The 17,831-nt window shown below is 46.4% G+C and overlaps 2 protein-coding genes across 16 annotated transcripts in view; both read left to right on the plus strand.

Annotated features, from left to right (window-relative positions):
• The window catches only part of LOC118233172 (myocyte-specific enhancer factor 2D homolog), a 65,401-nt gene extending 61,999 nt beyond the window's left edge, over window positions 1–3,402 (plus strand). For 4 of the 12 annotated variants that reach the window (XM_035428561.1, XM_035428566.1, XM_035428563.1 and 1 more), the window contains 3 exons: window positions 90–152; window positions 1,965–2,018; window positions 2,986–3,402. In XM_035428561.1, coding sequence (XP_035284452.1) covers window positions 90–152; window positions 1,965–2,018; window positions 2,986–3,373 — 505 coding nt within the window. In that variant the 3' untranslated portion in view covers window positions 3,374–3,402. The remainder of the gene's footprint in view (window positions 1–89; window positions 153–1,964; window positions 2,019–2,985) is intronic. The other 8 variants (XM_035428569.1, XM_035428571.1, XM_035428570.1 and 5 more) reach the window with 4 other exon arrangements.
• A 7,701-nt stretch (window positions 3,403–11,103) lies between these two features.
• naxe (NAD(P)HX epimerase) lies at window positions 11,104–17,801 on the plus strand. Of its 4 annotated transcripts, none has more exons than XM_035430579.1 (7): window positions 11,104–11,254; window positions 12,190–12,373; window positions 12,909–13,017; window positions 13,374–13,484; window positions 14,479–14,592; window positions 15,569–15,716; window positions 16,919–17,801. In XM_035430579.1, exons 2-7 carry the CDS (start codon window positions 12,204–12,206, stop codon window positions 17,119–17,121), a joined length of 855 nt encoding a protein of 284 aa, XP_035286470.1. In that variant the 5' UTR covers window positions 11,104–11,254; window positions 12,190–12,203; the 3' UTR covers window positions 17,122–17,801. The 4 variants fall into 4 exon arrangements, with proteins under 4 accessions (XP_035286470.1, XP_035286469.1, XP_035286472.1 ...); XM_035430578.1 differs by lacking the exon at window positions 11,104–11,254 and adding an exon at window positions 11,261–11,534; XM_035430581.1 differs by lacking the exon at window positions 11,104–11,254 and adding an exon at window positions 11,537–11,675.
• Window positions 17,802–17,831: the final 30 nt, after the last annotated feature.

Consider the following 17,831-nt stretch of genomic DNA (forward strand, 5'->3'; position numbering starts at 1 on the left):
CCTCCGCGCCGTGCCACACCTCCCCCCCCCCCCCCCCCCCCCCGCACACCCCCTCAGTGTAATGGCGTGTGTTCTCTCTTGTTCCACAGCATGTGGGGGGCAGACAAACAGGAGGTGTCTAACTGCATCTCCAGTATCGCAGCCAACCTGAGGTGAATCCCTGTCGCGTGGTGTGGCGTGGTGTCATGCTTCTTGTCTGTCTCTTTTACCCCCCCCCCCCCCCCCCCCCCCCCGAAGGGGGCCTTCTCGCCAAAACTAACCAACCAAGCGATCGGTTCATCCATCAATCAACCAATCAATGTCCAGCAAAAATGATCCAGCGAAACTAACCGACCAAGCGATCGGGTAATCAATCAGCCAATCAATTTCCAGAGAGATTTATCCAGGAAAACTAACCAACCAAGTGATCGAGTAATCAATCAACCAATCAATTTCCAGAAAAAAAACTATCAATCAGTTAAACAATCAATCAATTGACCAATCAAAGCCTGCAGAGCAATGAATTAGGGGGTCAGACCCCTCCCACAGTGTATTTATGGGGTTATGTCTGCGGTGTGGTTTGACAACAGAACTAAAGATAGCCCATTTGTTCTTTGTTTTTTTGTTTGTTTTTTTTTTGCATCTAAGGTGTGTTGCGCTGTGTGTCTTAGGCGCAGTCACGTGATCCCACGAGCAGGTGTGTCAAAATCCTGTGTGGTGCAGTTTAGGTCGTGGTGTTCCAGGTGTAGGCGTGGAAGAGTTTAGGACCCACTCTGTCATCACACACTCACACACAAAGTGTCCTCAAAAGCAAAAAATGTCCTCACAAGACAGGTGGGATGTCTTCAGAAGTATAGCAATACAAACACACATATGTAGAGTGTGCCATGTTGTTCTCACTCTGGGGATTTTCAAGACTAGGCTTGATACGGTGTTAAATACTGTCTAGTCAGTAGGTAATCTGAGCGCTACGTACAATTTAGTGGCGAGCATTGTTGGGCTGAATGGCCAGTTATGTTATGTCATGTTGTGTGATGTAAGCATGTCGCAGGTGTGTGCTGTGTGTTTCAGGGCTGGGGGGTCAGGAGTGTGCTGTGTGTTTCAGGGCTGGGGGGTCAGGAGTGTGCTGTGTGTTTCAGGGCTGGGGGGTCAGGAGTGTGCTGTGTGTTTCAGGGCTGGGGGGTCAGGAGTGTGCTGTGTGTTTCAGGGCTGGGGGGTCAGGAGTGTGCAGCGTGTTTCAGGGCTGGGGGGTGGGGTGTGTGCTGTGTGTTTCAGGGCTGGGGGGTCAGGAGTGTGCTGTGTGTTTCAGGGCTGGGGGGTCCTGCTGCTACACAGAGACCTCTCTCAGATCAAGACAGTGCTGGGAACTCTTTGAAAGTTCTCTGTTGGCCAGTCACACACCGGCCTCCATGCACTCCCCATTGCATGCTGGGTATGGTGCGGCGACGTTCGCGGGTCAAACGCGGCAGGGGTGGGAAAGGGGTGATTGTCTTTTCGCTTCGGATGCTCTGTGGTGGTGCGTCTGTCCGCGTCCGCCTGTCTGTCCAACTAGAAAACAAGCAGCTGCTTTGTGTGGTCTGGTTTCCGTAGCGACCGCAGTGTCGCTGTCCCTTGTGTGAGGGGGTGGAGCCTGGGTTTCCATAGTAACTGTGTTACATCTCAGTGTGGTGGTAGGAGGGGTGGGGGTGTGTTAAAGGGCACAGGTTCCTAAAGTGGGGCCCCCCCTGTAGGTGATTTCAAAAAATGACTCTCTCTTTTGCTCTTTCTCAATCCCTGTCTCTTCTCCTCGCTCTCCCTGTCCCTGTCTCTGTTTCTCTCTCTCTCTCTCTCTCTCTCTCTCTCTCTCTCCCTGTCCCTGTTTCTGTCTCTCTCCCTCTCTCTCTCTCTGTCTCTGTCTCTCTCTCCCTCCCCCTCTCTCTCCCCCCCCCCCCCTCTCTCTCTCTCTCTCTGGTGTTGAAACGGCTCGTTTTTCTCCCCTCCCCCAGCAGCATGACCTCGCAGTCAAACTTTTTCTTGGGCAGGGAGGACTGGCTGAGCCGGTACCGTATGACCGCGTTTCTACTCTCCTGTGTTCACATCCCATAATGCTTTTGCCCGTCTGTCCCCATGGCAACAAAGCTCCCCATCAGCCCCCATTGCAAAAAAAAAAAAAAAGAATGAAAAATTCACCTCCATGACTGAGCGGCCATTTCACGCTTTGCGATGAGTCCTCGTGGAAAGGGGTTGAGCTGTACTGGGGCAATAAGGGGCGTGGCCTGAAGGAGACTAATGTGTCGCTGTGGAATCAAGCTGAGCAGTGTGTGTGAGTGTGTGTGTGTGTGTGTGTGTGTGTGCGTGTGTGTGAGTGTGTGTGCGTGTGAGTGTCAGCTTGTGTGTGAGTGTGTGTGCGTGTGAGTGTGTGTGTGTGTGAGTGTCAGCTTGTGTGTGAGTGTATGTGTATGTGAGTGTGAGCGTGTGTGTGTGTGTGTGAACACGTGTGTATGTGTGAGTGTATGTGTGCGTGAGCATGTGTGTATGTGTGAGTGTATGTGTGCGTGAGCATGTGTGTATGTGTGAGTGTATGTGTGCGTGAGCATGTGTGTATGTGTGAGTGTATGTGTGCGTGAGCATGTGTGTATGTGTGAGTGTATGTGAGTGTGAGCGTGTGTGTGTGTGTGAACACGTGTGTGTCGTGGCCTGTGCGTCTGGAGATATTTGCTTGTGTGCTCATTTGCCTTCTGAGGACGTCTCATTGGCTGAAAGCAGCAGCAAATCACGCTCCTTTGCTGTCTCACACTTTTTAATTCATCTTTTTCTCTCTTTGACTAATCTGTCTCTCTCTCCACCTCTCTGTCTCTCTCTCTTTCTCACCCCCTCTCTCCCTCTTTCTCTCTTTCTCTATCTTTCTCCCCCCCCCCTTTTTCTGTCACTCTCTCTCTTCCTCTTTCTCTCTCCCCCCCCCCCTCCCTCTCTCTTTCTCTCTGTCTGTCTCTCCCCCTCCCTCTCTCTCTCTCTCTCTCTCTGCAGGCCCGTCGCTCACATACCTCATGGTGCCACGCTGACGGTCAGCACCAGCCCCAACGTGAGCATCAAGTCTGAGCCCGTCTCGCCCAACCGCGACCGCAGCACGCCCTGCCCGTCGTCCTCCTCCGCCGGCGTGCTGACCGCGGCGCCCCAGCAGTACCCCGGGGCCCTGCGGCTGGACCCCGCCCTCGGGCCCGCCCCCACCGGCCGCTCGCCCATCGACAGCCTGAGCAGCAACGGCAGCTCGTACGAGGGCAGCGACCGCGACGACGGCACCCAGCCCCGCCCGCCCGACTACGGCCACGCCCCCGGGCTCCTCAGACCCGCCGCCGAGATGGAGCAGGAGGGCGCCAACGTCAAGCGCATGAGACTGGAGAACTGGGTCACATAGAGGAGAAACGCGAAACGCCCTCCCCTCCCCCACCCCCCCCACCGCCCCAAACTGCCCATCCCTAACCGCCACGCCCCCCTGCCGCCCCCCTCCACCCCCACTCCCCACCTTACTCGTCACAAGCACTCGAAAGCTGAGCCACCAAACCAGGGATCTACCTTTAAAAGGGCGGGGCTATCGAGGGGGGAGGGAGGGGACAAATGGATGGGGGCGGGGCTCAGTAAGTCCTGAAACTGCCTGAGTTTTTGTTTTGTTTTTTTTTGACTTAGAGCTTTGTGTGTGGGTGCGCATGCCTGTGTGTGTGTGTGTGTGTGTGGATGGGGTACGTGGTGGCTAAATAGGAGCAGCATTCTCTGCGCCCTCATATATGGCTTGATAGCTCTTTTTTTGTTTGTTTTGCTGTTGCTGGATTTTTCAGTCAGGTCCGTATTGTGACAGTTGAAGACTGCAGAATTTTGTTCGGACCCTCCCCTTCGGGTGCCCCCCCCCCCCCCCCCCATCGCTCTCCGCACCAGCTCAGTGCCAGCTGTCCCGTTTGGACTGGGGGAGCCTCTCACTTTTTGGGGATTTTGGGGGCCGCAGTCGCGCGCTAACCGGTTGGCTCCGTCCTCTTCGCCCGCTGGATTTGCACGGACTTGGAGCCCTGGGGTCAGAGGTTGCGGGGTCACAGGTCACACAGAGACAGTTTTGAAAAGGTGAAGAGCGCCCCATCTCGGAACTTCGCTAGCTTCGGGCAGAAGGGGTCCCCCTGGTTTTCACCGGTCCACCGGAGCAAAGCCATCCCAAACCAAACAGCTGACGTAACCCTACATTTTTACCAATGCGTTTCCGTGTGCACTGCATATGTTGGAAAAAAGATTGCAATTATTGGCACTTTCACAAATGTCTTTTGCCCGTATGCTGTAGGCTATCGTTCATGTTTTCATACAGTATATGCACAAATATTTCACAACTGAAAGCATCAGTTGGCGTGTTTTTCTAACATATGCAGGAAGGTTCATTTCAACAAAAGTGCATTCATTCTGTTACGGATACATTATATATGCATATATGTGTATACATGTGCGTATGTATGACCTTTCAACCTTTTTCTGCTGAAGATGAGAAAGGTGGAATCCAGAAAGGGCAGCGAAGCCAGACTCCGGTCTCTTCGGCATGGAGCCTTTGAGCCTGACGGACTGACCCTTCTTTTCCCAGAATGCATTGGGAGTAGACTGTATGCTGCTGAAAAGCTGTTATCGAGATGGGTATGACACTCCCAAATGCCAAATGTCCCAAATGTCCCATTCCCCGCATGGTCAGTGGGGGGGGGGAGGAGGAAACGGGGGCTCGTCCCTTACAGGACTGAGAGTTTTACTACTCGTGAAGAAATACGTGTATTTTACGGTTCATTTTTCCCCTCTGTGTAATAATGAGGTGATTTCTTTCTACGTTTTCAGGGAATTTTGGCCTTCTTGGGCACCCGTATTGTGTATCGAAAATCCCAATCCCTGCGATCATGGCAACTCATTTCTCAAGGAGGTGATCGGAAGTAACGAACGCGTGCTTTTTAATTCACCGAGCCCGTTACGATTGGGCCGTTTCAATTCGTTTTGAGCTCCTGAATTCTGAAATCGGGGGAAATCGGTCAAGGTAATCGAGCTGTTTTCTCTGGTTAGTTTTTTTCCCCAGCGAAAATAACGGACGAGTTTGAACTTTAGCTGATTCGGTGTGGTGTTTTGTAAAGGAAAATAACCTGTATATACACAATGTTTTTTGATGTTCTTGTACAGCGTACCTTAGCTCTCGTATAACCGAAGGGGGTTCTACAATAGCTTAACCGAAATCAGAGGAACTGTATGTGTATTTATTTGGCTTCATACGGCAGTAAAACTATTCGTTTTTAAAGAAGAAAATCTGTTCAACATAGCAGAGACTTTAGACAGTTGGGATTGTGTATATAAATATATTCTCATATATTTTGCTGGATATCCCTAAAAAAATAACATTGGCGTGTTGATACTCAGTGGATCTGTCTATATATTTATGTAGGCTATATGTAAATGTAATATGTTGCGAGCTAGAATGCTGGAGAGAGCAGCGGCGATGGCAGGGGAAACATTTGACTGTTTTAAGTGATCTTTAAATCTTTAATAATTTTTCCTTGATGGAGCGCACTTTAAATTTTCCGGCCTGCAACCCTCTCGAAAAAAAATTTTTATTATTATTTTTGCTCTTTTTCTTTCATTGTTGACAGTTCACATCAGTGCATGCCTCTAAGAGATATCCTTGTTGCACCCCACTCCCCCCCCCCCCCGCCGCCGCCCCAACAACCCTCACGCTGCACGGTACATGCTACACATACATTTCTAGGAGGAAAGTTAGGCCATTACTTCACAAGGCGAGGCTTTACACACACACACGCGCGCGCGCACACATGGTCTAGTCCTTTTTGCATCTACCTTCAGCATCCGCTACACCTGCAGCGGGCCTCAGCCAATGTGCTCTCGTGTATGAAGTCACATGACCCTCGCATTGTACAGACCTAACATGGGGGACGGGCCCTGCCGGGGGAAACGAATGACGCCGCTACCATTTCAGCCTATAGTGGATAATGTAAGGATAGGGACATGGCAAAACTTACCCTGGATCAGCGCTCCTTATGTCAGATGCTTTATAAATACAGGCTGTGTTTTATGAATACAGACTGCTTTATGAATTCAGGCTGTGCTATATGAATATGGACTGTATTTTATGAATACGGGCTGTACTTTATGATTACAGCCACAGGTCTGAGCAGCGAGATGCAGTGTATGTGATGTGCCTGGGCACCAGCGCACGAGTCATCCAGTGTCATCTGGTGTTCCAGTGTGATCAGACGTGCGTTTAAGACGCGACCATTCGCTAACGTTCGCAAACATTTTCAAACATATTCAGATTTTTTTCTGTTCGCCACAAAAGGTAGCTATCGTTACCTAACAGTCTGAAAAGGTAGTGCGTTGCGAACAAAAATGGCTGCTGACAGGAGGGACACTGAGAGAGCACATAAGTTGACAATCATTTGGCTGTTATAATTGACTTTGATCAATGTAATATTTGTTCTGACCTTTAAAAAAAATCCCATGTAAGCAGAAAATCAGCTGGCTAGCATTGTTAGACCTAACATAGCTAGCTTTCCCTTATGTAAACGTTGGCCAAGTTGCTTTTTTCCGTTTAGTCGCATCCACTTTTATTAAAAATGCGTTGGTGGCCAACTGAATGGAATGTTTATTTAAAATCGTTCAGCGGTAACTGTTGGCTGCAAACTTAGTTTGCCACGAACGTTCCTTATCTTGAACTCACGTCTGGTGTTCCAGTGTCATCTGGTGTTCCAGGGTTATGTGGTGTTCCAGAGTGGTCTGGTGTTACTCTCGGAAAGGCAGCAGGATCTAGATAGGCTAAAATCCAGCTGACGAGCAGTCCTGTAGCTTTCTGGCATCTGAGAAGACAAGTAGAGATAGGTCAGAACCCCCCCCCCCCCCCCCCCCCCCCAAACACACACAGGCACATAGCTCAAATGAGCAAAATCAAGGAATTTGGACAAGTAGTAAGCATGGCCTCAATGTTCTAACGGTAGCTTGCTGTGATTCTGTCTTTGTTCTATTCAGACACAGGTCTCACGTGGTAAGGTTTTTTGACTTAAGTGTTATATAAAGTACATTTAAACAGCGGCCAGGTCCGTATTGTTTATGCATTATCATCTTCATATTAAAAAGATACCTCAGTAGTGACTAGTAATAAATTAATTGATATTTGACATTACAGAAGCTCTTATTCACTTCTTGTGTAAGACTTGCCGTATATTTAGTGAGGAAAGGTGAGACCGAGCCTGCCTGCTGTCCAATCAGAAAATATTGGATGCCAATGAAAAAAAAAAAGAAAAGATATATATCATAGCCAAGCTGTAGGTTGTTGCCACAGGCAATACTTATGTCATCTTGCTTTTCTCCATGCCCACATCCCATGTTCTTTCCCCATCTCTTTTTTGGGGTGTGTATCACTCAACCACCACCATCCCCAAAAAATTTTAAAGACCATTCACTATTAATCCTGATTTGGTTTGGTTTTCAACTGTAAACTTGACCATTGTGTTGTTTTGTCCTTTATTCCTTTTGGGCCGTTTTTTTTTTTTTCGGAATCTTTGTTATTCCAACTCTGAAATTTCTCTTTCTTATTGTCAGTTTGTTGGACGGATATAATGGGAGGCCTTTCCTCAGAATTGTAATGGTTTTCTCTTTTGCGCTTTTTAATGTCGCTTTGGAGGGACGAGGGTTTCACTGTTGACAGCCAGTCCTAGACTGTGACGTCCTCCACCCTCTCTTCCCGGCTTTACACCGGCACCGAACCAAGTGCCCAGTGCAGAGTTCGTTCACCAATAGCAACCCCACTTTCTGTAAACGGACATTCAGCACTCAGCCTTGGTCGGAGACTCGCGATTTTAGACGGCTGTGAGCCCTACGATGCTTTCGAGTAGATCAACGGCCCAGCGAATTTTCAGCCCTGTGAAGTGGATCGGCTTTCGTCGTCCTCCTCTACTTGTGTTCATTCTGTCGTGGTGAGCTCAGTGGCTGTTTTCAGTGGTGGTAACGTAACTCTGAGCAACACGCTATCGGTGAAACCGTGCTGTCAACCTACGTCATTTTTACCAACCGGCATCAATGGAGTCCTCTTGCAATTCTTTCACGCGGCTGGTGATTTTAAGCCGCGTCTAGAGACGTTGTAACCTAACCGAGAAACAATCTTGCAAAAAAGAAAAACCCTGCGCCCGTGTTTTTCAGTGTACAATGATGTTTTTAGGATCTCACTCATTTTATAGTGTTAATTTGTGCTGGTGACAGTTCTATCGTCTGTTTATTATTATCATCACGATTATTATTATTATTATTAAAGAGAAGCAATTATTTTTCTGCCGTTTTGTGTATGGTAGCCATCGTATTTTATTTGACTTTTTGGTTTTACTGTATAAATATTATATATAAATATATTTTTTCTTTTTGGATTTTTTTTCTTTTAAGGGGTGTTGCTAAAATTGCACGGTTTATTTTTTAAAAAGCGATTATCGCAATATTAGTAAATATAAAGCAATGGAGGAAAGAGAAGGGGAGGCGTTTAAAACCAATACCAGTTCAATGCTGCAATTTTTAGTCAGACACTTAAACTACATTTACGAAGTGGGGGAAGAGACACTTAATTTATTTCTGACCGGAAGACACAAATAAGACTTCAGTAATGCATGCATGGGATTTAAACACGCAAATAAATAATACTCATAGTACATACATTTTTTTTAAAGTGCATAACAAATAAGAATACAAACCTCAAGAAAAATGTAGCTGAAGAAAAAGTTTAAAAGAAGAAAAATGATAGCTAATATATTGTGTTCGGCTAGTCTGCTTTGAGTTTTTGTTGTAAAGAAAATTTAAGATGTTTTTTCTGTTGTTTTTGGAGAATGATATACAATTTGTGTATATTTTCATAAACAAAGTATGCACTGATATGTTATTAAAATTCTATACTGCTTTTACAAAAAAAAGTGTTTGTTATTGTACCAAAGTATCCATTTGTCCCTGGAGACCTCCCCTTTTGCGTATGTTTTACCGTATTTTATATATTAAATAGACAAGTTGACCTAAAAAAAATAAGTGTGTGTTTTGTCGTTATTTATTTAGTTTGTATGGAACTTGTAAGGCCTGTTCACACATTAAAACAGATGCTGAGTGTACACCAGGGTTGTGGATTTTTCTTTGCAATTTAGTAAGCAATTCAGTGAATTGAAGTTCAGTTCTTGATTGTATAAACATCCATCCATCTTCTATACCCGCTTATTCGGGTCAGAGTCGCGGGGGTGCTGGTGCCTATCCCAGCATGCATTGGGCAAGAGGCAGGAATACTCCTTGGACAGGCCGCCAACCTGTCACAGGGCACACACACCATTCACTCACACACTCATACCTATGGGCTATCTTGAGTCTCCAATTAGCCTACCTGCATGTATTTTGATTGTGGGAGGAAACCGGAGTACCCACGGAAGAAACCCACTTGGACACGGGGATAACATACAAACTCCACACAGAAACGGATTCGAACCCAGGACCTTCTTGCTGTGAGGTGACCGTGCAACCCACTACCCACTGCAGTTTTTGAATGTAATTTCTATTCATTGACTGAATTAAAATGGAATTGATCTGCGCACTTAGGTATAAGATGAGAAACATTTGGCCGAATGGTCAGGTAATGCTGATGCTGTGGGTCTTTATATATGTTCATATAGGTAATGAAGTTACTGGAGCTCTTGCATACTATTCCAACGATTTCAAGCAGCATTGCTGTCACTGGCGTTGGCGCATTAACGTATTTTGATTGGCTAATGTGATTAACGGATTGATAGCACTATCAGCCTTGATAATAATGGGGTTTGGGAAGCCTCCCATTCGTGTGACCATCTCTGGGTTGTAGAAACGGTCGAGAGGCAGCGTGACTGGTTCTTCTCCGCCACGGTGTAGGCTATTCAAGGGTTTATTCGGATGCCATCGTGAAGGAATAAGTTATTGTGTGCAATGCCGTTGTGGACCATTAATTTCTCAGAAGTCACCATGAGGAGACATGTACTTCACTTTGACTTGTACCTAAAGTAACGGGATACTTGATGTTAGTGCCTCCGTATAGTCATTTCGTGTTTCAGGTCAATAAACTCCCACGGCTTTCTTTAGGACTGAACACTATGTAGTGCCCTAAAATCGTGTTATCTTTGCACATTAATGTGGTGTTATTGTCAGTTTCCTGTTTCCATTGATTCAAATTTGCATTACTTTTATATTTTGTATGCAGCCATGGGGCTGATTAGTTCAATATTTAAAATCTTCAATGAGTGCAGCATACTGAAATAGATGATCAGTTTTTGGTATTGTAGGTGTAATTCAAAACATTTCCACTAGAGGGAAGTCGGACATAACTTTTGTGGAGGAAAACCCCAAATGCTGCCTTTTCAAAATATTTAAAATAATTATGCTCGCATTTTGATCAATAATAATTTGTTTACATATGTAGACATTGACAGTGAAAACAACCGGACACCAAAAATGAGAATGTATTAGATGCTCAATAAAAACGGGCTAAATCAGTAGCGCATTTTAGTCAGAGTAGCCTGCATATAATTCTTGTTGGACTCATATGGTTTACTTAACAGAATCAGTGTTATCCGTCGAAGAGTATTATGACATTATCACCAACACACAAACTCAGACCCCAGTTTTCACGTTTTGCTGGATTACCAATGATATTCATATTTTTATCTATTTTTATATATGCATTTTTATCCGTTTTATTTCACATGTTCAAACTGAACGTTTTAAAATAGAAATTAGTGATGTATGTCAACAAATGTCTTACACTTCGCTAACATTATTTTTCGCAGAATATTCCCTAATTATTTTCTACAATGTTGAGTAGTAGCCAAATTCAAAATATTTCTATGGAATAGTGTAATTTATGAAGACAAACAAATTCGTCAGTGATATCCCGATAAAACAATAACATAGTCTTCGTAAACAATACGATAAATGTATTTATAAAAGTGATATAATTTCCTTAATAATTCATATGAATTTTGTACCACGACTGCAACCTGCTGTGTGTTCATTTTTGACAACATCTTCGCTGATTGGCTGAGCTGTAATACTTCCCGTTTGTTACCAATCGTTTATAGCCACGTCACAATTTGTGTGTGGCTGTTACTTAAATATTTATACAGTGCAGCCTGGCGTTTTGTGACCTTTGAAATATATTTGCCTTTCTTCAGGGGTCAAGTCACAATTTTTCGACAGAGTTAATCTTGTCGGATTTTTTTAAACGTCGATTATTTCGGTACGCTTCGCAGCCTGCAGAACCCAGCGAAAGACTGTCCTGAAATTGGCTAGCTAAGCGTAGCACCTAACCCTGGAAGTGGTCGAATACAACTACTTAGTAAAACCAGCGTTATCGGAAGCAGTTTCTTGGCTGCAGTTGCACAGCTAAACCAGGAAGTTTTACAGAAATATCTACAGTTGTTTAAAACTTTATTTACTATTAGTCATAAGTCGTGTTGCATGGGATTTAAGGAGATATTTTGTCACTAACGTTAATACAACTAACGCTGTGACATCAGGCAAGTTAACTTACTCTACACGATCTAGCTAGCAAGTAAAGTTGGTGTTTCTGCACAGTTTAGAAAATAGTCTATAGCGCAAGCATGGCGGTAGCCTGTACTGATAATTACGTAACATTACGTAATTACTTGATATTTAAGGTGGGTTGGTTAGCAGTACTTTATATATATAGTTTAATGCGACAAACAATTTACCTTAGCAAGCTGAATATTATCGAACGAATATAGCTTTATTCCTGACAGCAGTTAAGCAGTCTATCTTGATGTTAGTGCAAATAACGTGATGCATGATTGCACGAAACTAAAGATTTGTCGTGAGGTTTCCATGTAGTAACAAAAGAGGTTGCCAGATTCACTTGGTCTAACCCAGAGTTTTCCAGTCTTATCCAGAAAGGGCCGGTGTGGGTGCAAGTTTTTGTTTCAGCCAAGGACTACGACACCTGTTTCAACTAATGAACTGATGATGGTCTTCAGTCAAGACGGCGATAAGTAGAATCAGGTGTCTTAGTGCTGGCTTAAAACAAAAACCTGCACCCACACCGGCCCTTTTCGGATAAGATTGGACACCCTGGTCTACCCTATGTTGAGGTAAGTGCCCTTTTCTGTCGGTTACTGTCCCAATGTCTCACAGACCAAATCGGTGAATGTGTTTCAGGACACGTTCTCTGGATGTTGGGGTTGCGTGCTCTTCTGGGGATCGGATTCCTGGTGACGTCACGAGGCAGCGGTGTTCTTTCTCAGAGAGGGGCGTGCCCAGTGGCCGGTGGGCCTAACCTTTTCTACAAGGATTGCCCTGGACACAGGCTGTCCACCATGGCTCAGCCAATCAAATACCTCGGGTGAGTTTTTTCATGAGGAGATATCTTGTGGTGTCAAAATTTAGATTTATTTTTGATAAGGTGAGTAAAATTTTCAGATTGATTGATAGGTAGACAAGACTTGATAGGTAATGCTTGCTGTATTCTTGGTTCATGAATCCTTCCTCTCCCATAACAACCCTCACCTTGCCAGCCTAGAGCCGAATCTAATTCCGGATATGCCCCATCCCCATTTGTCACTGCATGGTTTCAGTGTAGTGCAGTGGTTTAAAAATAAAAAATTTAAAAAATTTAAAAAATTACGAATCCCAGGTGGCCCACTGCTGTTACACCCACTAGGAAAATATAGCGCTATAAAAATTTAGTGACACAGCTCACATTTTTAAGTATGTAAAAATGCATGCTTTGGAGGTCGCTCAGGAGTGCCACAAATATCTGCGATAAATAATGTGGGCAGCTAGGGGTTATGGAATATAGTTTGTGTTTGAGAGATCTGAGATCACCCCTTGTGTGTGTGCGTGCGTGTATGTGTGTGTGTGTGTGTGTGTGTGTGTAGGCAGGAGGAGGCCCAGCGCATAGATGAGGAGTTGTTCACAGAGTACCGCTTCAGTGTGGATCAGCTGATGGAACTGGCAGGACTGAGCTGTGCCACCGCTGTTGCCAAGGTGATGCCCCGCCTCTTTCCTCTGTCCCCGCCTCATTCCTCTGCCAACTCGCTGTTACAGCAGAGTGCCTTCGTGTTTAATATGCTGTGTCCCAATGATCATGTGACCTAGCTTACATGCTCCTTACCCCCCCACTCTGGCTCGTCTGGTGTGAAGTGTGCCTACACACTGCTTTTTTGTTACTGTGTACACACTTTGTGTGTCTGTAAATCTTGTCCTGTACTGTCAGTGTACACACTGTTCCAGTACCCCTTTGTCCTGTGTGTCCTGTGTACATGCTGTTCTTCTGTGACTGTTGTCCTGTAAGATCAGTGTGTACACAGTCACTCTGTAACTCCTCCCCCTTGCTGACCCAGGCCTATCCCCTGGACTCCCTGGTCAAAGCCACGCCCTCCGTGTTGGTGGTCTGCGGCCCAGGCAACAACGGAGGGGACGGATTGGTCTGCGCACGACACCTCAAGCTGTTTGTGAGTCCTCCCACTATCCACGCGGCATCCAATCACCTTGGGGCTTTTCTTCCTGGTGACCGCTAGTCTCCACCCCTAGAGCCCTGCTACTCAAATCATGGTCCTCAAGGGGCAAGAATTGCTGGTTTTCCACCCTCCCTTTACCTGGGAGTCAGGTATGAAGACATTCTGGCCAATCAGTGGCACTAATTAAGTTAATTCAGTTAATTACCAGGGTGAAAAAAGAAACAGGACCGAATTTGAGGTCCAGGTTTGAGCGTCTCTGCCCTAGAGCACGTGAGTCAAACTCCAGCCCTGGAGTGCCACAGTTTCTGCTCAGCGCCAGCGGGTCATTTAAGTCATTGATTGGCTCAGGAATCCACACACATTGTTCTCAAGGGCTCAATTGGCAGCTGACTGATAGGGAAACGCAAAAACCCCCAGACACTGTGGCCCCCCTGGGAATTAAGTGTGGTACCCCTGCTCTAGAGCTTTGGTAAAGGCAAGTTTAGTTCTCCCGCAATCTGACCAGTTCTACCAAGTTTTAGCTAGTGCGACGCTGTGCTACTTTATTGGTCAATCGTTGAATCGAATGGAATCACCGATTCCCAATTGGAAAGTAATCTGCACAAGATGATGATTTGTCAGGAGCGTTAAGTAACCACTAGTGGTTTACTAGTGAAGCACAGTCCTGATTGGGTGGACTCACCCACCCAGTCCTGATTTGGAGCTCACACCAGTGTCAGCTTGGCCAGGCTCGTAAGGTTGTGAGCCTGACAGGTGTGGCTAGTTCCACCAGGTTTTACTCGTATCCCCCATTATCCTTACAGCTGTCTTGTTAGCAGACAGAATAACAGACTGACAGATCAGCACACAGATGGGATTGCGTAGCCTTCCACTCCACTCGCTGTCTTGGTGATACTCTATGTGGGAAATGAGGAAAGCTCAAGAGGAGGTGACAGAACTTGGCTATTATGACATCATCGAGAGTGGCCATTTTGTTTGTTCCTGGCAGGGTTACGAGCCCAGCATTGTGTACCCCAAGCGGTCCAACAAGCCCCTGTTCCAGAACCTGATGACCCAGTGTGAGAAGATGGACATCCCCTTCCTGGCCGAGATGCCGTCTGAGGTACCGCCCCACAGCTCCCTGTGTGTGTGCGTATGGTCTGTGTGTGTGTGCACGAGTGTGTGCGTATGGTGTGTACATGTGTTTGTGTGCGTGCGTATGGTCTGTGTGTGTGCGTATGGTGTGTACATGTGTTTGTGTGCGTGCGTATGGTCTGTGTGTGTGCGTATGGTGTGTACATGTGTTTGTGTGTGTGCGTATGGTCTGTGTGTGTGCGCGCAAGTGTGTGTGTATGGTGTGTGCATGTGTTTGTGTGTGTGTGCGTATGGCGTGTGTGTGTGCGCGAGTGTGTGTGTGTGGTGTGTGCATGTGTTTATGTGTGTGCGTATGGTATGTGTGTGTGCGCGCGAGTGTGTGTGCATGTGTTTGTGTGTGTGTGCGTATGGTCTGTGTGTGTTCGTGAGTGTGTGCGTATGGTCTGTGTGTGTGTGTTTGTGAGTGTGTGTGTATGGTCTGTGTGTGCGCGAGTGTGTGTGTATGGTGTGTGCATGTGTTTGAGTGTGTGCGTATGGTCTGTGTGTGTGTATGGTGTGTGTGTGTGTGTGTGTGTGCGTATGGTCTGTGTGTGTGTGTTTGTGTGTGTGTGCGTATGGTCTGTGTGTGTTTGTGAGTGTGTGTGTATGGTCTGTGTGCATGTGTTTGTGTGTGTGTGTTCGTGTGTGCGTATGGTCTGTGTGTGTGTGTGTGTGTGTGTGTGTGCGTATGGTCTGTGTGTGTGTGTGTGTGTGTGTGCGTGCGTGCGTGCGTATGGTCTGTGTGTGTGTGTGCGTGCGTGTGTGTGTGTGTGTGTGTCTGTGTGTGTGTGTGTGTGTGTGTATGGTCTGTGTGTGTGTGTGTGTGTGTGTGTGTGTGTGTGTGTGTGTGTGTGTGTGTGTATGGTCTGTGTGTGTGTGTGTGTGTGTCTGTGTGTGTGTGTGTGTGTGTATGGTCTGTGTGTGTGTGTGTTTGCACTCGTAAGTTTGCCTGCTGCTCTCGGCAGGCGGAGGTAGTCGACGAGGCCTACAACCTGGTGGTCGACGCCATTTTCGGCTTCAGCTTCAAGGGCGCAGTGCGGGAGCCCTTCGGCGCCATCCTGGCCACCCTGATAAAGGCCACCGTGCCCATCGCCAGCGTGGACATCCCCTCAGGTGGGCACGGGTACCCGCGCGGGTGCCCGACACACCGGACTCCCGCGGGTCCCACAGAACTTCTGAGGAAACGCGTCGCTTTACAAAAACAGCAATACGAGAGGATAACTTTTGTGACGTTCTAAGAATACAGATTTCTGTTTCTTTGGCGATTGTCAGGAGTCTGCATTGTCAGGAATTTTACCGGTGTCTTCTCTAATAATAATTTCACCCAGGTCTGGCACCAGCACAGGTGCTTAGGTGGAGCAGGCTAGGACAGGGGTGACTCAGCTGGGCCGTGGAGAGCCTTCTGTAATGGGTCTAGGGTTGGGTACCAAAACTCGGTACCACTATGACACCGGTACCTGCCGGATCGAATCACATCTCGGATTTTGGTGCGTCGTTTCGGTGCCACACGACTTCAGTAGCTAACGTTACGCATGCATGTCGACTCAGTCCATGTCAGCAGGTACCATCAGCAAGCTAGCTAACGTTAATCTCAGTCGCAATTGTTCCATTTCTTTGCCTTTGCAATATAAAAACGTTATTTAATGTCGACATTTGCTATTTAATTTAAAGAAGGTATCTGTCCAGGCAACCGTTAAGGGTGCCTGATGTGGGCGGGTTCACCTGCTAGCTAGCCGGCTGGCTTGAAAAAGCGAGAGCTAGTGAGAGGAGAGCGGCGTTTTCTGAACGCCGTGATGGGTGAAGCTGACCTGACAGTCCCTCTCCACAGCAAAATTAAACGCCTGGGTTGGTCCAAATCACGGAGCGACAGGTTGCATATTCCTGGGCTGTTGGCTATAAGGCAACCCAGGAATATGCAACCTGCAGGAAAAGCAGGAAGCAGTAGGTGGAATTGCAGTGTAGTGTCGTGGCTTAGGAAGTGCACTTGTAACTCAGAGGTTGCGGGTTTGAGTCCCTGGTGGGCCGATGTCAGTGGGCTCTGTCGTAAAATGCTTTACCTCAGCTGCTTCAGTGTAATATCCAGCTTGGATAACGTGAATACATTATACTGTGAGTTGCTTTGAAGGGGCTGTGTTAAGGAACTGTTTAATGTAATGATGAACGCAGGTAAAACAGAGTTGAGTCTTTTTTTCCCTATAGAATATGGAGTTGGCCAGATTGAAGTTTTGTGTATTTGTGTGTGCGTGTGCATGTGTGTGTGTACATATATATGTGTGGGTCTGTGTGTGTGTGCTTGCGTGCCTGTGTAACTGCAGGCTGGGACGTGGAGAACGGTAGCTCTGACGGGATCCAGCCCGACCTGCTGATCTCCCTCACCGCCCCCAAGAAGGCGGCCTTGCACTTCCGTGGGCGCTACCACTACCTGGGGGGTCGTTTCGTGCCTCCCGCTCTGGAGAAGAAGTACCAGCTCAACCTACCTCCATACCCAGGCACTGAATGTGTGTACCAGCTTCCCTAGAGCCTCTGCCACACCTGTGCTAATCAAACTTACTGGCTGTTGCCAAATAATTCGTGTCCAAATAAATGAAATAATACGCAAAATGATGTGATGATGCAATGTATTAGCCTTCACAAAATTTATTGCGGGGAGGGGCGGGGTTCGGCGGTGCATGTGTACCTGAAGATAGATTCATGGAAGGACAGCATTCTTTTAAAACATTTGATTCGGATTATACTTTTGTTAGAGCCACGGCGTCACAAAAATGCGTTCACGTGCAATGTATTTCCGCATTTACGCAAAGTAATTTGCAATGCGTATTGTTTTTTGAAAAATGAGTGCTAGTCTACACATTTTACGTTGTGTGTGGGTATCATTTAACCTATGCCCACTAGGAGGAGCAATTGTCCACATTTTCACTCTGCGTGAAATAAATGAAAAAACTAGGTGCTCGGTTGAAAATTGAAAATCGTAACCATAGACAATTTAAAAATAATTTTGCTGTTAAAAGTTTAAAAAAGAATTACAACCCATAGAAGCTCAAAGAAGTTTTCACAAAAAGTTTTTTCAAGATACCGAGGACGGTTTAGGCTGAAACATGTCTGTCTCTTTGTGCGTCGCTCTGGATAACAGCGTCTGCTAAATGCCTGTAATGTAATGTAATGTAATGTGCAAACAGGAATAAAATACGCTGGAAATGATTTTGTTGCGTAGACATTCATAATGTGTAT

This window comes from Anguilla anguilla, chromosome 8 (assembly GCF_013347855.1).
Source record: "Anguilla anguilla isolate fAngAng1 chromosome 8, fAngAng1.pri, whole genome shotgun sequence".
NCBI lineage: Eukaryota > Metazoa > Chordata > Actinopteri > Anguilliformes > Anguillidae > Anguilla > Anguilla anguilla.